General features: G+C 41.3%; 1 protein-coding gene across 1 annotated transcript in view; it reads right to left on the bottom strand.

Moving 5' to 3' along the window:
* ITGA9 (integrin subunit alpha 9) overlaps positions 1-23,759 on the bottom strand; it is a 205,981-nt gene that overhangs the window by 144,699 nt on the left and 37,523 nt on the right. Inside the window, exons 11-15 of the mRNA XM_054384966.1 lie at positions 22,744-22,838; positions 19,683-19,773; positions 19,097-19,142; positions 15,987-16,141; positions 8,817-8,977 (exon numbers count right to left, since the gene is read on the bottom strand). Of these exons, the coding sequence (XP_054240941.1) occupies positions 8,817-8,977; positions 15,987-16,141; positions 19,097-19,142; positions 19,683-19,773; positions 22,744-22,838 (548 nt within the window). The remainder of the gene's footprint in view (positions 1-8,816; positions 8,978-15,986; positions 16,142-19,096; positions 19,143-19,682; positions 19,774-22,743; positions 22,839-23,759) is intronic.

Below are 23,759 nucleotides of genomic sequence, written 5' to 3'. Positions count from 1 at the left end.
GTATTTGAATGACAGAGTGGAACTTGAAGACCAAAGCTTGCAGGTTGTGCCACTCCAACACTGTTCCTGTTTGTGCACAGTTTTTTAAGGACTGAAAACCTCAACACTTCCTGAAAATGTTCAAGATATCTTACAAAACACCCTCAGCTATTCTGTCAGTTCTCAAGGCATCCACGATCTGCTCCCACTTGGGAGATGCAAGTGGGTAAAAACTTTACCCTTTTTTCCCCTCACAGTGCTTAGTCTTTTACAAGGAAGAGATTTTAATAGACCATTGTCTCTATACACTTGAATATCACATAAAAGGCTTTTTCATGGCAAACCGTATGTTCCACTTTGTGCTTTCTAAAGGTCTAGCAGGTCAAAAATATGTAAACAAATTTATTTAAGACATACTCTGTTTTAACTTACATTCTTTGTTAGCTGTTTCTATTTTTACTCTTTCCTTGACACCAAAGTTACATTCATGCCAGTTCCCTTATAGTCAAGCTTGCCAAATGAGAAGCTGTGTGCCTGCTAATAGGATGAAAATCACTAAGTCATGGCAAGTTTAAGCAGTTGTATTTTTAACATATTTTGTCATCTAAGGAAGTCTTAAATGATGCCATGTGTGTGCCAAAAGAAGGAAGTAGTAAATTTACTTTATTCTCACATTAGGGTCCCTTAGATTTACAGCTAAGCCTTCACATTTCAGTTTAGAATTCAACACCAGATCTGAGTTTTCTCTGAAAGGGGGGGAAAGGGGGAGCAATCTTCCTTTTCATTATTTATTATTACAGTCAAGCTATCACCAACTCCAAGTCTTATGGTACTAGGCATACTCACATATCACAGAATAAAACATACACTGTGCCTGATATCCTACACATAGATGGAGATTTAGGACAGCTAGACCAACAAGACGGCAGTAAAATAATCCAAGTTGCACAAAAAGCATGAAAAAGGCATTTGTTATTAACTATTTTTCTCTTTTTGTTTTTTGTTTGGTTGGTTGGTTGGTTGGTTTTTTTTGTGGAGAAGACTAAGTGTTCATAAATAATTTCAAGGAAGACTTTATAGGAAACTGCTTGTGTTACGTATGAGAAATCATGAACACAACAGCCACAACTTAGGCAGAAAAAGTTGCCAACGACCTGACATTAAAGGCAGACTAGAAGATCCTTTGTTAAAATTTTCTGTGAAATGCTGAAGTTCTTGGTGGCATTTGATCATAGAAACCTCTCTGGTGCAGTAATACTGGAGTTTTGCTTAAGAATTATGTTCTAACACAGCTTTTACACTAACCCTTTTTGAAAATTGTTCTTTCAAAGCTGATCAATTCACATGCAGCAGCACAAATGTTAACATCAGATGAAAACAAATGGCACATCACACTGTGAGCCAGCCAGAGGATGCCAGTGGAAGAAAGAAATCCTCAACATTAAATTTCACATATTCTTTATATTTGTTTACTTCACTGCTTTGAGGATAGCTTTCAGAAGTGCACCAATTTTCAGAGACGATCCTTTTTTCAAAGTAAAAATAATCACTGAAAGCAAGCACAGTGGCCACAAATCTTTCGTGGCAGAAAAGGCCATTGTAAAATCATGACACACCGAAGTGGGGAAGCACAAGCTAGTTTGCCTAATGTATCCAATCTATAAGAACATCTTGTAATATACAAGCCAGGAAACCATCTTAATCATATGTCAGCAGGTCAGAGACGTTGTGGGCAAGTGGAAAACAATTTGAGATCCTGGATAATTATTTAATTTCCAGGATAATTATTTAATTTCCAGAGGAAAACAGCTAGCATAGAACAACATGCAAGTTCAAGAGACAGCTAAACATTCCCTAAAGCACCTGGGACTCCAGGAGAGGTCCCAGCTCTACAAGAGGAATCAATATTTAAAATTATGCAACAAACTGGAAGCCTGTGACCAAGGATGCAATTTTTGATCACCAGCACAACCATAATATTAGCAACTACTCCATTGCATTTGTAAACACCAGTGGGCATGTGAGAGTGAGGGTAATGGCACAGAGAATGGGCCCTTTTTCAACTGTTTCTGGACCTCAAGAGTTTAAGATTAGTTCAGTTCCACAACCGAAGTTACATAGTGGGAGAGAAAGGGAGAAAATGTATTTTTTTGCCAAAAAACCTTTATGCCTGCAACCTATTACTCCCACATTTCTTTAAACATATTGTCAGGCACTTTGAGTATGAATTAGGGCACTGGATTAGCATTACGTGTTACCATCCAAACCAAACCAAACACAGCATCCGTAAGCGGCTCCCTGGAGACTTCAGTCTGTTCTAAGAAGAGGTTATAGGTTTGGAACATACCCAGAAGCCACAGCCAGCAAAATTAATTGTTTTCTTTTTAGCCTAGAGAGGTGTTTTCTGTTGGAAGTTGCCTCCAGTGCTTCCTGATGAAGTGCCCTACTCATTCCTTCCTAAGGGCAGGAAAAAGAAAGGGTGGTAATTTTAGGCACTCCCCAGTTTGGACAGGATAAGCTGAGCGTGTACATGTGTGTGTCTGAGATTACCACACAGAGTGATATTCCTCCATATGTTATAAACAGGAAAACCACTAAGATAAACAAGCTGTTCCCTATTGTAATTTTCTGTAGCATACTCTAACATTAAGCATGTTCCCCCTTAAGTGTAAATTTGTCCCAGAGAAGTACTAATAAACTTTTATGGCACAATTTGCTATTATGTGTTTAGTTTATATCACTCTGTACAAAAAACAAGCTTAGAATATTTCCAAAATGTTAGTGCTGCCTTCTTTGTTGCTTCTTTCCACCTGACAAAACAAGCTTTTTGGTTAACCAGGAGTGACAGGGAAAGCAAAAATATTCCTGTCCATCATTACCTGCCTTTTGAAATGACTTTTCCTAGCACTAAGTGCAGCACCTCTTTTATCTCTGTTTGGCCATTCACTTCCTAAAAAGTGCTGTGACCGGGAAACACAATGACCCCTCTCACAAAAGCCCTATGGATAGACAGCCTCTCCAAACAGTGGGGTCTGGTATCCTCCTCCCTAATAGAGCCATGCTCCATCTAGGTCAGTATCTTCTCCTCCTGGGTCTCCAAAAGGTTTATCTGCAAGTCAAACCCTTTTGAGAAAATACAGTATCAAACAGGAACGCATCAGTCGACAGACAGTAAAGCCTGCTACTGAATATCTAAAAGCAGCAGTGAAGTGTCATGCTTCAAGTCTTTATATGTAATAGAAATAATTCTCAACTCCATTAAAACTTAACTTTTATTTGAAAAATATATCATATTTCTTTCCCACTACAGAGTATATCAAAGGACCAAGTTTATTAAAGGCTCAAGCTTAAAGATTTGGATCCATTTAGGGTTTAGCAGGGAACACTATAGTTTAAAAAGGGCAAGTAAAATGGAATACAAGGCAGGCAAAACAGAATTTCAGCAGCTGCTGTGTTGTAAATCTGCTGACTGAGTCTCATTCAAGATGATATTTATTTCATTTGGGGAGCATAAAAGCTCTCCACTTAGATTCATGAACATGATTAAGCAGGCATTTGTAGAACAGCAGCTTCATCAGAGTAACCAAGTTTCTGCCTGGGCCAGTTGTGGCCTTTTTCACACATGCTGTCAAAAGTCAAAGAGCAACAGTGAACTAAAGTAAAACTAGCTGCCTTGCCAAGACTTCAAAAGGGACAGGGTTTTTTGTTTGTTTGTTTGTTTCATTATTGTTATAATAGACAAGATTACTACAGAAAACAATCAAAGACATCCTCTAATCAGGCAGGAAAAGATATATGCCACCTAGTTCCATCATCTATCAGTGTGAGGGCTTAAATAAAAAAGTTATTTCCTTAAAAACCTGAAAAGATTGGCAAAGGATGGCATCTGGGAAAAAAAAAAAAAACAAAACTGCCTTCATCTTACAGCTGAAAACCTTCCACTGGCTTCAGGACACAAGGCTCTTTAGGTTTCCATGAAGTCCTACTAGCTACACTGCCCAGTAAAAAGTCCCTGAAAAGTTAATAGACAAATATCTGCTACATTTTGCTCTCCCATGTAGCTGCACTACCAGTCCTAGTAGATCTTAGGGCACTTCACTTTCAGCATGGGTCCCACCTAAGAGGATTCTAGTGCCAGGCATATTTAGTGGCTTCATCTTAGCCACTTTGTGCAGGACAGTTGCGAACCTGATTCTAAGTTCATCCTTGTAAGACTATCTTACCTGCTCTTGGTGAACCTTGCAAAACCTTTGGAAAAGCTGAAGACTACTCCATGGTTATCAATAGTATTTAAACCTTGATAGAGTTAATGCTCAGCTCAAAGATACCAGTCTTCCCATCAACTCTTAATACTCTTTCTGGTAAGTCTAAATCTCTGTACTTAAACACAGTGAAAATTAATCCAGAGTTATGCAGCTAACAACTGTTCTTCCCTTGCCCATATGAGCTACTCCAATAAAAATGTAACTCTCTTCTTCTTGGCTTATTTTTCAAGGCAAGACATCAGCTTCACACAGTGCCGGCCAGAGCACATCCAAAAGGAGAGGGCTGATCACTCCATTGGTAGTGACCAGAATGCACTATTTATTTTACTCTGAATGCGTTTATTTTGCTCTGCTGGAGGGGAGGCAGAATGTGTTAACAGGTTATGAGCACACTTGGAGCAGTTTTGGAAAAGAGAATTATTGTGAAAAGTGTGTTCCTGTAAATAAACCTCTGCACTTTGTGATCACCCAACCTACACCAGAGCCCTTTAAGGCTGAACATATGCTATGACTGCATCTGGCTCAGCCTGACAGCTTCTCCAGTTGGCTCAGCAAAAGGGGAAAAAAAATTAATTGTATAAAAGAGCAAAAAGGAACAAGCCCAAAGATAGCAGCTTTGCTCTTGGTGTTAGCACTGAATCTCACTGCAGTCATCATTCCTGGCAAAACTACACAGCGGCTTTCGTCTTTCTTGCAGCAATGATAAACTTCCTGCCGCAGGCTGAAACAGGTCACCACTCCCTTTGTCTGCCCTGTGGTCCAAACCCTGTGAAATTTTAGATAACCATGACTAAGTTTTCATAGCTGTTGCTGCTGTGAAAGCAATCTCTGGTTCAAGTGTTACGGCCTGACTCGCTCCAATTTCTCTACTCTCCCAGGGAGAGCTGAGCAGGACCAGATGGGTTACTACTGAGAGGAGTTGCACTCACTGACCGGGTTTCACCTCTCCCTCCTCAAAGCAGATTATTGTCCAATAGATGATCCTTCACCTGTAGCACCAATGTCTCAGGAAAACCCTCACCAAATGTGATCAACCAGGCTCAGCCTGGAGCCGCCAAACCTAATTTCGGTGCTTCAGCAGCAAGCTCTGCCAATAAACCTCTCTCCAACAGGCTCTGTGTTGACCATCTGGGAGAATCCGGCCTCGTTTTAAAAGAAATAAATCCAAAACTTCATAATAACCTGTCAAGTGTCTCTGGTTCTCATTCTTCTCCAGCCAAGCCTTAACACAGAGATGCTAATTCACAGGTAGACAACTTTCAGAAGAAAGTTCATCTTGTAAACGATCAAAGTGGTATCATGTCTGTGTTCAACGTGATGGTGAGACTGAATGCCTTGCTACCCAGACTACAGAAAAAAAAACAAAACAAAACAAAACAAAAGCAGAGATTGTGATGTATTAAGAATAAAAGACTTGAACACACACACATCTCCCTCAGAGGAGATCAAAGAGCTACAGAAGGAGAATCAATCACAACCACAGACAGTGACTAAAACTGGCAAGCAATAGAAATGTAGTGTGAGATCAGCAGTCCAGAGTATCTTTAGAGACCTGAGGTAACAGTGATGTGTGGAAAAGGCCAGAAACACACCTATAAAAAGGAAAATTTTTGGCTACAGAATTTAGCCAAAAAAAAAAAAAATTGCTGTGGAAGTTCTGCTGAAAAGGCAGTGTTTTATCCCAAACTTGCCTGTACAAACACAACAAAAACTCCTCACCTGCGTGCCTTTATGAAAAGCCTTTGGTGTCATTGCTCCTCTGTTGCATCTCAGCCCCATCCTCCCCACAAGCTACAGATCAGATTGATTAAGAGTTAATATGATCAGCAACATGAGACTACTTAAAACAACCAGAGAGTCACCAAGATAAAGATCTCTGGAAAATATAAATGCTGTGTCTGGTTTAATCCTGTGCCAGGATTGCTGATGGTGTTTGAAGCTATTCACTCTGCACACAGACAGCAGTGACTGGTAGCAAGAGGCAGCCCAGCTGTCTGGGCCACAGCAAATTAAGAAAACAGACAGTGCTTCTTTAATACATCCAGGAATCATACAAGGGGCTTTGACCATCATCATCATCCTCACAACTTTGTGATAAATCAAGGAAGTTGAGATCTGACTCTGAATAAATATAAAGGCACAATGTGCTTTACTGTCTGCATCAAATTCTCTTGTCTTATCTATAGGTAAATTTATTCTAAATATTAAGGGAACCCATAAAAGCAGGAAACAATCAGGGCAGTTATTGGAAAGGGGAAAAGCAACATTTCCTCAGAGCTGATGCCTTGATCACAGCATGTCTTAAACACACAGCTCAGCTCTCCTGAGCACCATTAAACAAATGCACCTCCCAAGTGAAACCTTCACATTTCAGCTATAGGCCCTGAAATTAAGATTAAGGAGACACGTGTAAAGCCTCCAAACCCATTTATTTTCTTCACCTTTTTTGCATCTATCCATCTCTGCACCTCTGCTCTTAGTACCACATTTTATTTTCTCACCTTGCTGTTTGCCATTCCTTTGACAAAAAAAGAAGAAAAAATCCACTGGGGGAAAAAAAGTAAAAGTTAACCATATTTAAACTTTTGCTTCATTGCCTTCCAGTGAAATTGACAGAAGGATACATATTTATCTCCTGTTACTAGTTTTACCCACTGTTGGAGTACTCTGTCAGCATCATCATCCCTGGGTGGTTGAGGAGGAACTGTCCAGCAGCAGAACACCTCCCAAGAGACGGTGATCAGCTACACACTGACATATAACAGAGAGCAATACTCCTGAATGTCAATTAATGGCACCAGCTGTTTTCTACTGAATGTATAAAACCCCCAAAACTGTTTGCATTTAAAAAAATGCAGCTTTTGCAGATGACACCTGAGGCACTGAACAATGGAATTACTGTCTAGATGCACGGTATCATTAAATTTCTTAACAAGAAATCATCAAACAAGTTCCAATGAATAGGAAGGGGATGGATGGTGGAAAAGAAAATTAATCAGAGAACCACATCTCTCCTCTATTTCCTCATGCCCACTTCAAAACCAAAGTCAAAGCTTTTTGAAGTCTCAAAGCATTTCCATTTCATTCTCCATTCTCAACCAGAAAAACACATTTCCTTATGAATTACCATAATTCTAGCAACTGGAACTGTAATTCAGTAGCCTGCCTTGTACAAGATCAAGTTCTGAAATATAAACATCCTACAAACCTTCCGACACCCCTTTGTTTCAGGCATGCCATTAGGAGGAATAACAACTTCTTTAGCAGCAGTAAGAACACTAGCACCTGCCCTGAAAGGGGATCACAAACAGAAAAGAACTCAAGTTTGAAACATTGAGACTTATTAATTGAAAAACAATTTAATGGCTATCCCTCTCAGTTTATTTGCAGCTTAGAACTCTTTCAGTGCTCAGTTTCATTGGGGTCTCTTGAGATCAAATCTCACCAAGCTTCTGTAGGTGGAGGTTTTCCACAACTTTCTCAGTCCTTCTGTTTCATGCCTCCAACATATTAGAAGTACATGCTGGTAAGACATTATCATCCAGCAAGGCCTGGCAAAGGCTTTCTTTTAACTAACACAACCTCTGGAGCTTTGCTGTATACTATTTAGCGTTTGTCAAACTAGCTTATGAGGTCACACATTCACACAGCTTCTCTATCCTTGGTCACAGGCAGTCCAGAACTGACATCCTCGTGTTACCATCTAAACCTATTTGTCACCAGGAATTCAAAAGAACAATAATAAAGTGAACACATTAAGGATGCAACTGCTAACAGTTTTCCATGGAGACAAATTCACTAGGCATACAGTAAAATACAAGGAAGGAAGAAAGCTCACGTCTTTTATCACCCCTTCCATCATAAAACTATGCAATCAAGGAGATTTCCAGTTGCAGTTTAGAGAGGTTTTTGGTTTTCAGGAGTTTTTGTTTTTCAGGGTATTTGGTTTTGTTCCACTAGCTGTTACTTAAGGATATCAGTGAAAGAATTCACAGGAAGAACAGACCCTTGCTATGTCCCAGCATGTCTAGAAAGCACTCTTTGAATCTGAGGACCATAAGAAACATGAAATTAAGTTCTTCCACTGTTATTTTCAAGCCCAGATTAAACACAGGGTGTTCTTCAAAATGAGGAGCCCAACTGCTTCAGGTCATACCTCATGTTATCCTGACATTCCTGCACAGAATGCATCACCAGGCCCTTGCGCACTCTGACCCTGCACAGAATTGAACACTAAACCCGATGCTTTTGCCAGGACAAAACTTTCCCTCATTTTGAGTATAAATGTAGCAACAAAACAAGTCACCAGAAGAAAGAAATTCCCCACAAACGTGCCAAATCAACAGTAAGCAAAATACATATTCTTAATATCAGGTCTTTGAAGTTCTGATGGTGCTCAGACTGACAAATCACACCAAGCCAGAGATTCTGAGCTTCCACCCAAAAACTTCATGCACCTGTCAGGAGACAATAAACATCTGAAGCCAAGCAACACCAGCACCACTTTAACTGGTTTAATATTTTTTAAAGAAGAGTGGAGACCAATGCAAGTAAGGACAGGGCTGAACTGACCTTGACATATGCTAGGTAATGCTCGCACTTTTCCTGCATGTATGAGAGTTGTAACTTCTCTGTGATCTGCCCTGCTGTCTCTCCAGAAGTCACAAAGTAAACTCTGGGTTGCTGGCTCTTTTCTTTCTTTGCCACATCAGCAGTTAAGTTATAATTCAAACCTGTTTTAAAAAAGGAAGAAGAAGAAAACAAAGGATGTCAGTGAACAATAGTTATTTTTTAACCACCTATCAATGGATCCTGTTGGCCCTGGGGCATGTGTGCTTGAAAAAAGGTCAGCCCTTGCAGGCCCTCAATCAATCACCAGGTTTCCTGTGGCCCCACAAAACCAAATCCAATTACTAATGTTCTCCCAGTTTTGTGTTGCTACGTTCCACAGCCCATCCTTTCCTATAGGAAGTGATGTGTAAAAATACATCTAGACAAGCACACTTAATGAAACTAAAAAGAAACAACAGGCATTTAAACGATGCTGCTAACAGCAAAAGCAAAACCACAACACAACAGCAGCAGTCTCAATCTTTGTTTTCCTTCTAGTAGAGCACAAACCATGCAAATGTCAACCAGCATGGAGCACTTCCTGACCACTACTTTTGTTGATTTGCAGTCATCTTAGCATTTAGACCTTAATTAGAGGTCGATGTCCTGCACTCAATATTCCTGTCTTAGGCATTACACATCCCTACACAGTTTATAGGAGTCATACCCAGAAACTAATGAGCTGTATCTCTGTAAATCCTATTTCCTGCTGTTCTACAGAATAGGTGGCTTAACACAATCAGTTGTGTCATGACTGGATGTATCTGGGTTACCTGAAGTAGTTGTAGCAATTGAATAATCCAAGCTGCCTACACTTTTCCTGTTGGTAAATGCAACAACATAAGCAATGCAGCCCAGAATGCCAACCATGTTTGGTGCTGCATCAAAAGAAATGTGACCAACAAAATGAGGGAGGAGATTCTGACTCTCTACTCTGCTCTTGTCAGACTCCACCTGGAGTACTGCATCCAGTTCTGGGGCCCCCAGCATAAGAGGAACATCAAACTGTTGGAGCAGGTCTGGAGGAGGGCCATGAAGATGATCAGAGGGCTGGAGCACCTCCCCTGTGAGGACAGGCTGAGATTGGGGCTGTTCAACCTGGAGAAGAGAAGGCTCCAAGGACACCTTACAGTGTCCTTCCAGTACCTAAAGAGGGGCTCTAGAGAGCTGGTAAGGGACTTTTTTACAAGGGCATGTAGTGATAGAATGAGAGAAAATGGATTGAAGCACAAGGAGGCCAGATTTAGACTGGGTATTAGAAAAGAAATTGTTTACACTGAGGGTGGTGAGAAACTGGAACAGGTTGCCCAGGGAGGTCATGGATGCTCCTTTCCTGGAGGTATTCAAGGCCAGGCTAGATGAGGCTGTGAGTAACCTGGTCTATGGGAGGTGTCCCTACACATGGCAGCACGTTTGGAACTAGGCAATCTTTAAGGTCCTTTCCAACCCAAACCATTCCATGAATCTGTGAATCTAAGAATAAAACTGCAACAGAAGCATGCATGTTCTGCTGCTGTCTGCAGACCAGGGAAACCCTGTCTGTGAGGTCCTTCTACTCATCACAGATCACAGCCAGTATTGATTTCAACTGCTATCAAGGCAATAATGGGAATACCATGAGACTGGCTCGTGATAAATGGCCTAATTAGTTGATAATCTTTGTAAAAGCCAGCACCAGCTCCTGTGCTGATTTGTTACATATGTAGGGGGCTTGCCAAATTATTGCTCTGGCTTTTATTTGTGTTTTAAGTCCTAAATGATTGATGCCAGATAATACACTCCCCATAAAGTAAATTCTTTTTTTAAAGCCAGAATTTCATAAACAACCAATGTAAATGTAACACATTGCTGGAGTGAGGTTGGCTATACCAAATTTCAGCAAGGAGTCTTTGCTGGGTTTTGTTGCAGTTTTATTTGGCTTTGTAGTGGTTGCTAGGTTTTTTTAAAATCAGTTAAAATCCTTCTCTCTCTAAATTAACACTGCTGCCAATGCTCTCACCTTCAATTATTTCTGCACTAAAATGTCACTACTTTGAAGAATGCATTTAATGACATTGTAAAACTTGGTGCAAAAGTCTCTAGAAGATTCAGAATTCATATAGTTCAAACCAACATCACTTCCACACACAGTGTGTTGCATTGTGATGAAGCAACTAGACGCATACACCAGGTAGTGAGAAAAGCCACAGCTGAGTAATCAGCATAGCTACTATCACAGGGCTCCACCTGAACTTTTTTAGTGTGCTTTTGGCAGAGTAACTTGTTTAGAAGGATAATACCTTAGAAGTGTTTCAAACTGATAAGCTCAACACCAAAATTCTCACTGAAGTGGTGTTTTCTCAGTCCCACTAAAATCACCCACCTAAACAGAACACAGGTTTTAGGCTGTTTAAAATCCCAATAGTGTCATCTATGTTTTTTTCTTTTTTAAAGTGCTCACATCCCACTCACACTCCCAGCTGTCCCCCTTCTCCTTTCAAGACCCCACAAGCATGCACACACGACATCTGCACCAGCACCCCAAGAATAAAGATCGGAAAACCCATTAACAAACCCAGGCCCTGCATAGGCAGAGGCAAAAAGCCTGGCTGGGACATGCAGCCCTCTTCAAAAGAGCAAAGCCGAAAGCAAGGCAGGGCTGCAGAGCTTGCAGGGACACCTGGGGAGGCTCAGAGGCTCTCCAAAGGAAACGTCTATCCCAACACGAGCCCCATATCAGGCCTCCAAGCAAAGTGATCCCAACTACCGTCTCTCTGAAATGGCAGTGGATGTTTTCAATCAAGCAGCACAGTTCCCATCCTCCACCCCTCCTCCTCTTTATTTTGACAACTTGTTTCCATGTTATATCCAATGATGTCACATCAGTGGAAAAACTGAAATACCATGAGTAAGGTTTTTTTTTTTTTTTCCCCTCCCAGATTCCCTGCTTTCAAACAGCACCCAGGGTGGAGAGATAACTGGCCAAACACTTAACACTGCTGGTGGTATAATTTATTCAGGATCATTCCAGCAGGCAATCAGGAGATAAGTAAATCTAGTAAATTAACTTCCAGTTATTTCTCTAGTAAATTAGTAAATTTACTTCTAGTAAATTTCTCTAGTAAATGAACTCTTGCAGGTAATGCCATCAAGCATTTTTTTTCCAGCAGCTTTAAGCGTGTCTGGTTACAAATGTCTCTAGCAATCCAACCACCCAGCTTCATATGATCTAAACAAAACTCTGGCATTCATGTGATGACCTTAGATGAAGGACTTGATTCTCCTAATGACTATTCCTTCCCCACAACTCAAGTTAAATGCCTAAAAGCTTCATAACAGCTCCCTCTGTGAAATTTTTCACCATTCTCACAAGAGAACCACCAGCCAGCAGACCAGGTGAATTACTGCAGCCACTAAGAGATGCACCCAGTAAATGGCAGCAAGCATCTTATAATGGATTTCCATCCTAAGTGGCACATGCATCCTCATGATACAAGAGTCATCCTTTCACAGGGCTGAAGGCAACTCTGAAGCAGAGAGGAGGGATTGAAATCAGGCAGGGGTATCCCACGAGCTAAAACAGGAATGACTGCTGGCTGTGCTAATGGAGGAGTTACATACCCCGAGCTGCCTGGCACACCCCTTCATCGCCCACTGGGGTGATGCTACAGCACACAAAAAGCAGGCAGCAAAATGCCTAGCAGGAATAGGCACACCTTAAGTGCTTGTTTAACCACTAGCTATAGTACTGAATCACAGGTGTGGAGGGGAGGCACCACATGGAGAAAATTAAGAACTTCCTAAATAATACCAAAAAGCCATCGGAAGAGGAATGTGTTTCTTTGCCATCTCTACCAGTAACTACACGGAGAAAAATATTCATGAGCTTTGCTTGCAAAGAAAATTCTTAAGTAACAAAAGTATTTTAAAAAATAGATAAATAAAAAATGCCCTAGGAAATTACAACATACATAGGATATTCCCTCCGTCCTCTTCCAAAAAAAACTCTCCTTTTCCTCTCACTTCAGACCTTGTTTAATATCCTTTCTCATAGTGTTGTTCCTACCTTCTGAGGTGTTCGGAGGGTAGCACTGACTCAGCCCTGCAGCCAAGCAGACTGGGAAAATGAGGCAGACAGAAATAATACTTCTGCAGCAAAGTACAGCAGGATACTGGTAAGAAAAGAAACATCCACCTTTGTCAGGTTTTGGATCAGGCATGTTTCTTCAGTTCTAGGAACATACTCAAACAGTGAAAATATCGACCAGCCACTTATGCCACATTAAGCTCTCACACCAGCCTTTCAGGTGACAGTATATGGGGCATGAGAATTTCCCTAGAAATGAATCAACACAGAAGCAATGCACATCAGAAGAACACAGGAGAAATTTTGAAATATTTTCTAACACATCTGCCTAACTCTAGACAAATGCCCCAAAACCTTCATTTACACGTTATTTCTCACGTTATTATTATTGTTGTTGCTAGCATTGTAGAAGAAATTATCCAAGCTGTGGGCACATTCTTCTGCAAAGATGAACGCAAAACCATCCCTTGATTCAGAGATGCCTGCAGCCTCCCTTTTCTTGTCATAGTCACCCAGAAGCACATGGTCTGAACAGGATAAAACCTGGTCATCGGGGCTAGGAAAGGCCTTTCTCTCATCCCTGCATTTCCTGTGAGACAGCCTGAGTGAGATTCTGAGGTGAAAGAATAAAAACTTAAAATGCTGCATTTCTCACACATCTGAGAAGTACCAGAGTCTGTCTCTGTTGGTGGGCCTACAACTAGATGCTCAGCTCTCCAGCAAGCACTGAGACAGAGAAAAGGCTCAGACAATGCCTGGCACACAGCGCAAAGCACATGTTTCACTTGGCCATGTTTCAGGCAAGCCTATTTCAGCCAATACATTCATACTTCTGAAGACCGTAGTCTGCAAACAGTACTCACAAAATGGATGGGAATTATACTGTCACTGACAGTATCAAACGGCATCAGTAAACACAAATCCTCAGATAGCTGTAACATGACCAGAAGAAAAAACAGAGGGTGGGGAAAGTTTATATGCAAGTGTGAGGCAGCACTAGATCAAGACAGCTTTCCTTCACATGCCAGTTAACAAAACAACCACACATTCAAACAGGTATTGAAGACACACATTTGCCACGGAAGAATGCTGCCTGCTTGCTCAGCTTGCCTTTCTAAACATTGTGTAGTAGGTGACCAACTTCAGCTGCCCAAAAGCAACAGCAACATCCAGCTTTTCACTAGTAAGCAGCAGTCTTGAAAGTCCATGCTGACAAGCCTTAGAAGAGCAGCTTTCTCAGACAGCACTACATTCTTGCCATTAACAGACCGCCCTCAGACATCTAAAGATGAGACAATGCCAACATTCTTAGCCACGAAACTTTGACATAGCATTTCAACACCACCATACGCTTTTCAGAATCTGAACCGGACAACAATGTACTTACAGGCCTATTCTACATTTTTTTTCCCCTCCTACATTTAACCAGGCAGCAGATGAACCATTGTAATATATCCAAGAATTGTTCCACCCTTTGTTAATTGATACTCTTCAACTGCAATATAATTAAAATGGCCTGGCTGTTAGATTACAAATTGAAAGCTTATTTGAGATACTTTATCCAAATCATATCCCCAAGGGGTTTTATACAGTCAGATGCTTCTAACTGCAATATTTTCAAGAAAAATCACTTTGCTAGAAGCATTGTGTGAAAGGACAATGGTTGGAAGTTTTATAATCATTTGCTTAATAGTGAAAAAATGCCTTGTAATGAGATGGACTTTACTAATCAAAGAAGATACACATGTGCTTTCACCACAATACATCATGGGGAGTAAAGTTTACATGAAAACACAGGGGAGAATTCAACTGGCTCTTACAAGACATGATGAACAGGGAGATTGGTCTTTTGCAAAGAAGGGGAACACAGATTCAGATTGGAAAAAAAGGCAGCTCACTTCTTAGCCACAGGTCCAGAGATATGAAATCAAAGCACAGGAAATATTTTAAGCAGTACCCACAGGAATATAAGAACATCTTGCTATTTACAAATCTATTCAGTGATTTTCAGCATGGAATTAAAACCCCTGGAGCACTCAGAGATAAGTATTTCCTTAACTGACAGTGTAGTAGGCAGTACAAAAAATACTTTATCCAAGCATGGATTTGTCTGCTGAGAGTCATCATTTACAGGGAAGGAAACAGGGAAAAAATAGAAACTGAACACTCAGTTGCACCAATATGTAAAAAATCCAGAGGAATCTTAAATTTAATAACTCCACTTTTTTGAACTGTTCAGGTGATAAAGTGACAAGCTACAGAGAACAACTTCAACAAGCAGCTGGTAGTTCTCACTCCACGTAAATGGCAGAAATAGCCATTCTCTGACCCATTTAAAACCAATGTACCAGAGCAGGCTCTGCACCTCTGTAGAGACACAACTCTCACCCTTCTTGATTAGCAACTCAGAAAGGCTGGTGTACAGAGCAGGAGGAGTCACTGCTTCCCCCATCTCCTCACCAGACCCATTACTGAGATTCAGCACACTACGAGGCTGAGATAACCTCTCTGAGCAGCACACTGCAAGTTCTCTGCCATGCCTAAAGCATGGCAAAGGTAAATATCATGGCTGAACTAAATGAACCATGATTTACAATGTTAGAAACACTGTATCCATCCCATAGCACTTCACACAATAACTAACACTTGTAAAGACTGGGATGTAAAAGGCATAAGTAGTATTTTAATGTAGCCAAGACATAAAGGCTTGCACCAATTACACATCTTACACTATTCTAATCACCTGAGAAACTCCATGTGTTTTACAGAGATTAACTAACCTGAAAAGTGTTCTTGCCATCAGTAAAATAAATTGCAGTATGCCCAAGGACACATTTCTCTCCCTGAACTGAGAAAGTGAAAGTATTATATCAGCATCCTCACTAAAAAGTAAAAACACGCCCAAGAAAGTTGCCAAGGGATGTTCCAACTTTCTGGAATTGTATTGCCCAGCTCACCTTGAGCTATACAAGTAATTTCACATAAGAGGTGACCCTGAAGGAAGCCCTTGACTCCAGGTTAACCTGCTACTATGCCCCTGCCCAGGGCTGGCGCAGGTTCCTTACCTATTGCTCCAGGAACACGCTTGCCACTGAAGCGAAAGCAGGCTGTGACATTGAGGCAGTTCACTGGCTGCAAGCCGTCATGGCACTGAGGAGCTGTGATATTGATGGATGCAGGCAGGAAAATGGAGATGTCCATGGTAATGACAGGCCTGGATCTGGAGATCAACAGAGAAGTGGAGCTGAGTGATTGTGCAGTGGGATGTTCTCAGACAAAGGAAAAGAAGATAAATCTCATAAAATGCACAATTTCAAGCAGGTGAGAATAATAGAGTGCATAAATTGGCTGGCAAAGACTGTTAATGTCTTAAGGAAAACATCAGCTTTAAGTTCAGTGCTCAGATACAGACTGCAGGCAGGCAGCTGGGAAAACTGAGAGTATATAATAATCATCATCTTCAAAAGAAGTTGCATAAAGCTTTCCTGATGACTGAAGTGGATAACAAAAATAGCACTGTGGTAACTAAGGATAGCAAGTTTAAACAACTGAGACAGCAACCTAAGCAGCCTGAATGGTGAGGAACAGGTAGGCAGAGACCCTAGGTTTCAGGAGAATGGTCTACAGTCAAATTTGTGACCTCAAAGTCAAGAAGAGAGCACATGGTTCAGAGTCTGATTCATACATAATTTTTCTGACAGTGTAAGAGGGACAACAGACAACACATCCATATTTTCTGGAGTAAGGAACTTTTGGCTGATTCCCTCTCAGTGAGTGTTAGACACTGAATACACTTTTCATGCTGCTGAACTCTGTTTCAGAAGTTAACTGGTGCCCCGTGAATGCAACCTTGCAACTGTGGCATCAGGTTATTGTTATGACTATTCCTGGCTGAAGAAGACTTCAGCCAGAATCACAGGGCAAGCCAAATGCCATCAGGGCCAAGGTGGGCCCTCCTCTCTCACACAACACCGAACCCCCTCCAGTTTGGTAGAGAAAAGCAGTTCAGAGACCCAGGCTCTCCTAAGCCATCCCCACTGCCCAAAAATTCACAAGTGTTGTTCTTCATGGTTTCCATTCTGTACCTACTCAAGATGAACACAGTCTTCCAAAATCAACTCCAGTAGCAAAAAAAATGTGCAGCGACCAGCAGATTCACTTCTAAGGTAGTTCCAAAAGTCATGCAAGGCCAGACCACATAAGTAAACCACTTTGGGGCCCTCACTTCACAATTTAGAGGCAGTGGAAAGGGGGAAAGACGAGAGCACAGATTGTGGTTACACCTAATTCACATCAACTGGAACAAGATTCACATCAATCTCTGAGATGGCTGCTCCACCTCCTTGACCACAGCCTGAAATAACAGTGCAAATCCACATTGTGAGATGGAGGATGAAGATAAATGATAGTCCTAGAAATATATACAGCAACAGGGGTAGGGGAAGGAGGAAAAAAGGAGTGAGCTTCCTAGGAGCATTTCTCACCTTTGGAAAAAAACTCTTTCCAAATGCTTGGGGAGACATAAAAAACCATAAATGCTACAAATGATGGAGAAAATTATTCCTCTGGCCATAACACACTGTGTGATTTTTTTTCCCCTTCACTTCAGCTCAATTCACAGGGAAAAAACAAAGCCAGACAGTGCATCTGTCAAATGGCCATGCACACACACAAGCAATACAACACGATCTGCCACAACAAGTCACCGCGGCTTCCACCAAAGCTTTTAATATCACTTGGCAAAACATTTGTTAGTTTTGGCTAAAGGACTTTGCAAAGGCTTCTGGAGGGGTGAGGGGAAAAAATGAAAAAGCTGATTTCTTTATCCTATTCTGAATCTAAACACCTAGAGGGACACCCTGTAAATTGGCAGCAGCAGCAATTAATCAGGTTGACCATAAAGCCAGTAAGGAGCTAACTTTCTCTGAAATACACAAGCGTGAGGGAAGTCGTAGACAGAGGTCACCATGCTGTTGTGATGTATGTTGTTTTAAACATCATAGCAAGCCTTCCAGATTGTTTGCCTTCCCCTGTAAGTAACAACAATGTGGGAGAAGATGCACAGTTTTCTTCCTAGTGGTTTCAGAGATGTGGGGCTGTAAGATCCCCTCTTGGACATGGCACACCTATTCAGAGAAGCAGCAGTTGGCTTCCCTCTGCATGCCTGATGAAGGAACAGAAACTCTTCAGAAGACTTGACTACCTGCCATGCTGATCATCAGGAGCATTTCTTCCCCCCTCTATCCTTTTTTTTTTGTTTGTTTCTTTGTTTTGGTTGGTTGGTTGGTTGGTTGGTTGGTTTTTGGATTTAGGTTTTTTGGTTTAACTGCTTCAATAGAAACAGAGCCATGTTTTTCCTGCCTTGAACAGGAAGCAGGCTGCCAGGTCTGTTCTGCAGCTCCAGCACCAATCTCACTATCTTCCATTAAGATGAAGGAATCCCTGGTGACTTCTATTTCTAATGACAGCTAAGTATTGGCAGGATTTTTCTATTAAATATTAACAAGTGTAACAAAGAAGACATTGGCAAAATCCAAATTCCCATTCTCTTCCACAGGTCTCAAACCTGGTCCTACTGTAACTTTCTACCTGCATAATGTCGTGAACCAAGATGTCACACCTCTCTCCATCAGAAGGAAAAGCAATTGCACTTAACACATATACTTGAAACAGCAGCCCAGACTCTGTGTGGAATAAAAATGGCTCCCTATTCCATTTCCCTCAAGAGTCCTATTTCATTTGCCCTCCCATTATAACTTGCAAAATTACATCCTGGATCATACACAGATGGCTTTTTGCTCAGCTGTGTTCCCTTAAATCATAATTTATTTACTTTATGCAAATGTAAGGACAATAAAAAAGCCTTCTCAAAAATTCAGAGCAACCTTTCTAAAGATGCACTGAAATGCAACACATCTCCTTCCAGCTCCAACCCTTTGTTTTCTTCCTATCCCCAGGAGTCTATGTATTGTCATCCCTCACTACTCTGTTTAAATCAGACTGTATTCTCTGACACCATCCATGTCTAAGATTCTGTTTAAAAGTCATCCAGCTTGCTGCTTCTGACCACAGTAAACCAAGGAGACAATTGGAGTGGTGGTGGACTTAGATCATGTAAGATAGAAAAACAGACAAAAAAGAAGACAAGAGCAGTTGAAAAACACATTCATCTCACCTCAGAAGCACCACGTTGTCTGACAAGAAGGCTCCAATGGTCACATCTGAAATTTTTGTAACATTGAGACAGTTACACAAAGGGACATATAATTCAGTTCTCTGAAATAAATTGATAAGTTAAAGAGCATGTATCTAAAAGAAGCTTTCTGATTTAAATCAAGACAGTTCATGCCTTCAAATATTGTATTACAACAGGATGAATAGGTCTGTGATGTTACTTCACTTCTATGTCATTGTTTAATTTTTACAATTATTAGTACTATACTGTCTTTTTTTTTTTGTCTTTTTTTTTCTAAGACTCTCATAATGACTGAGTGGCTTCCACAAAACCTACAACCTTAGGCAGATACCAAAATCTTCCACTTTAATATCTCCTGATGACTGCCCAAACACATGAATTAAGCAATCAGCTCAAATTCTTATTGGGAGCTTCAAATAACAGATGAGAAGGGCAAGAAAATACTCAGCTTCATCAGCCTCCCACAATGGTGGGCACCACCGACCTGGAAACCACCATCTCTGTTGTTTCCTCAGCCTGCTGCGGCATTCCCCCAGCATTCTGAGTGCCAGAGCAGCGGACATACCTGGATAGCCATTGCCATCCATATCAACTCCTCCTGATATGGACTGGCCAAACATCCGCAGCATGGGGTTTATTGTTTGGCCAGACAGCTTCTGCAGGGGAAAGCACACGAGGGAAATCAGTCAGTAACACAAAGAATCATCTGGGGGGTGGAATAAAAATCAAGCAAACAAAAAAAGCCCTGCAAGCCTAATCTTCATGGTCATTACAGCTCTTTTCCACGGGCTGGAACTGCTGCACATCTGCAGGCTTGCACTTCACCCACGCAGCCCTGAGCAGGAAGGTTGTCAACTGCAGGAAGCCCTTCTGCTCTGGGCTAGGAGGAGGCCAGTGTTGACTTGGATTGAAAAACACACCTGCATGACAACCTTCAGGCAGACCCAAGCAAAATAAAGACCACAAGAACACATCAAACATTTCTTGGGGGAGAAGAAAACTTAACAGCACCCTAGAGATTTTCTTTTTTTTTTCTTTTTTTAATTACCTTCACTTCTGCAAATATGTTTTAAGCAGCATCTTAACAAAACTGATGAATAATTGAAAGAGAAAATCCTGCACAACCATTCCTTTTTTAGAAAATTTGCCATTATACTTCAAGTCAAAATGATTAATTTTTATCCCATTTGGAAATTCTGGTTTCCATCAGGTGTTATGCAGTATTTGGTGTCAGTTTGGAAGCTGTATGTTATTTCTGCCTGCCTGATACAAAGATTAATTAACCTCCAACATCACTTCTTTTCTCTAGTTACTAACACAAAAACTTTCTCTAAACATTTTGAATTGCAAATGCCTTTCTCTGAAGCAAACTGATATATCAAAATCTCATTTTCTAAGGCAGCAATCAGGTGTGTCCCAGCTCCCATTCATTATACTGGGCCACCAGTGCATGACCTGAACTCAAACCAACATCTGAAGTTACAGACAGAGTAAACCTATCCCACTAAGTGATTTTGAGGCTGTTGGTGGGGCTTCACAGCTTGCAGTATGTGACCAGTTTTTCCACGGCCTCCCATAAAAGGACATAATACTGGACAAAAGGTCAGGCAGGAAATTCACAGAGAAAAAAAAAAGACAAGTTGAAGGGAAGAACGGGATCCTGCAGTCCTGACAGCCAGTTTAAAGGGAAACCAGTGCTCTGCTGTGTGCAGATCTCCTTCTCCTACTCGTGGGCAGATAAGATTAAGACAGCTGGAAGTAACTTCCTCCCCACATTACACTTGCATCACATTTTTGGGAGGTTCCAGCTAGGGTGATAAATCCTGCCTGCAGACATCCCAGTGGACATCTGCATGCTATTACAGCCTAGAAGGCAGAGGTGTAATGCTGCTCAGCTTTTGAGTGCTATGAATGAAAACAGCAGGCCACAAAGCCAATTAAGCTACTTCTCAAAGCCATCACTAGAACTGCTGAGGGAATGTGAGAGAACAACATTGATCAGCAATTTAAATGAAGGGGGAAGGGGAAAGCTAAGAAAATGGAAAGGGTAAAAACATATACTGTGCAGCTCTCCTCTCCACCTCTCTCAGCTTATTTAAAAAAGGAAATCCAGGGCATTAAAATAGCTCAGGAGTATAGTAATAAGATACAGAGTCTTTCACCTCTGGGTTCAAATCCAGGGCAGACAGGTAAAGAGTTGAAGTTGTTACACATCTTTTTTGCTTGCCTGTGGGAGGTGAAGTGGTGGTGTGTCTGGTGTCCTGCAGCAGGCACTGGGAAATGGCACAGAGACACAGCCTCTAAGCGGCTCCCCCTCAGTTGCCTCAGGACATGGGACAATGATAGCAATTGTACCAAGAGTCAATAATCACAGTACCCTGCCATCCTCTCGAGCTCGTCTTTGTTCCATTGATCAAGCAGAGAGGCACTCGTCATGTCTGCTGGCCTTGCTCTGATGGAGAGGGTGAGACTGCAAGCAGGGTGTTTCACTTCCCACCCTGCTGACTTGGCCTCTTTCAAAAATGTAAATCGTTCCCATGAATGACCAAAAGAACCCAACAATCCGATCCTTTCCAGCAAGAGCTGGAAAGCTCCAGGCTTTTCAACAACCAGAAAAGAACCTCCTAACAAAGTGGCTTTCAGCAAGAAACTGGTAGAATCCTCCACATACCGCACATTACTGCCTTTTAGAAGTCTGAAGAGTCATTGAACTTCCTTTTTTTTTTTTTTCTAAAAAGCAGCACATGGCATGTACAAGGCAAAAAGACGATGGACTGAACTTCTATGGTCTTTTAGAAGAGTCTCCAATATAACCACTAAGCTATTTAATTCTGCTTAAACTGATTTACTGTGAAGGATCCCACCCAGTAACAAAACAAAACAACCAGAACTTCAAACACACAGAGGGAGGGAAGATTCAGGCTCTGAGACAAAGAAATGTGCTAGACAGAAATTAGGGGACACGTGTTGGACAGCACAAGCACAAATTCATCTCCTCTACTGCCAGGCTGCAGCAGCTAAATTGTCTTGTGTGTGATGTCTGCACAAGGTCTATTCCAGAATATATATATATATATATATATATATTCCAGAGTAACGATCGGAGAAACAGCACCCAAGAACAGTTTTGTGATGTATTCTCAGATCACAAGGACATGGCCAAAAAGATGGGCAAAGATGCTTCTGTGGGGCACAAAAGAAAACTTAGTACCTCTTCCTTCTCACTAAGCCTGCTTTTGCAAGAAAAAAAGCACAACCTCTTGTCTTCCTACTCTCCTCTCCTTCATTTGTATATGCTCAGCCTCTCTGGGATTTTCACTTCTCCTCTCCAGCAGTACTATCTCTAAAATGTAACCATCAAATCCCAAGAGTTTGCTTCAAGAAGGAAGCTACAGCTGATAACTGTAACAAAAGATAGTGCAAAATATCTCCTGACTAACATAATTTTACCCTTACAGCACAGACACTAACAAACTTTGGGAGAAGCCATCTTCAAATCAGGATTGAGAAAAGGAACGTAGGGCTATGATGAGGCTACCTATAAAGAGATCCCTCAGTATGATTCCCTTTTGCAGGCCCTCTGAAACTGACTTCAGATAGGAATCTTGAATGATAATGTCACATACCATAGAGTACTGAGGTACGATACCATTGGTGTCTCCATGGTAAATGTACACTGCTCCTATGTAATTATCCTCCTTAGGTGCTCCAATGGCAACATCTGTAAAACAGCACAGATTATAAACTTCACAATCCATTCCATTAGTACAACTTTTCCCCAATTTTAGAAGCCAGCAACCCATAGGAAAACAGCTCCCCATGATGATGATCAGCAGTTCACAGGAACCTGGCCGGAAGGAACTTGTTTGATTTACTGAAGAGCGCAGGTTAAGATAAACTTTTAAAAGTACACAAATGTATCTGGATTTGTACACACATGTAGCTAAGTTATGCCTTATTAGAAACATGCTTATTATGAAAATGAGTGTTTATTAATCAGCAACTGTGCTCAAGAAGTTAATTTAGAATCCTTCCATATCAAAATCTCCAACACAGGGAAATGCCAGCTTTGTGAATCAAGACAGCATTGCCAACACATTTATTGTTGTGTTACATTGCTGGAAAACCCAAGTCTCCTGTTGAGGCTGGGTGTATGAAACGGATAGGCAGGAGTAAAAAAAAAATGGGGCTGCTGAGAATGCACTTGCAAACTACGTTTGATCCAATTTACCTGCTGCAAACTCCTGCAGAAACAGTGATCCCACTTCCTCTCCTAGCTGGATCTACCGACTACACAGCTGGTATAATCAAACTCTTCCCAATGGCTTCATACTCAGACTGATACAACTCACTGCAGTCTCTCCATCACTACAAGTGATCCGCATGCAGCAGCAAGAACATACAAATGCATGTCCAAATGCTGAGGAAGGGCACCCACCCACCATTTCAGAGAGCAACTTGCATTGAGGTTGAGTTAGGCTTAATGGAATATAGTGCCATGAATGGCCTGGAAGAAAGAAATACAGGCACACAAGAGTAAGTCACTTGGAAATCTGTAGTTTGTGCTGCCAGAAATCAGGGCAGAAAAGGTGTCCTCATCAATGCTTTGCTCTCACAGCATGAGCCCTCACAGTGAAAGGAG

This window comes from Indicator indicator, chromosome 11 (assembly GCF_027791375.1).
Source record: "Indicator indicator isolate 239-I01 chromosome 11, UM_Iind_1.1, whole genome shotgun sequence".
NCBI lineage: Eukaryota > Metazoa > Chordata > Aves > Piciformes > Indicatoridae > Indicator > Indicator indicator.
Note: the sequence above shows the minus strand (reverse complement) of the source record. Positions and strands in the feature narration are given on the sequence as shown.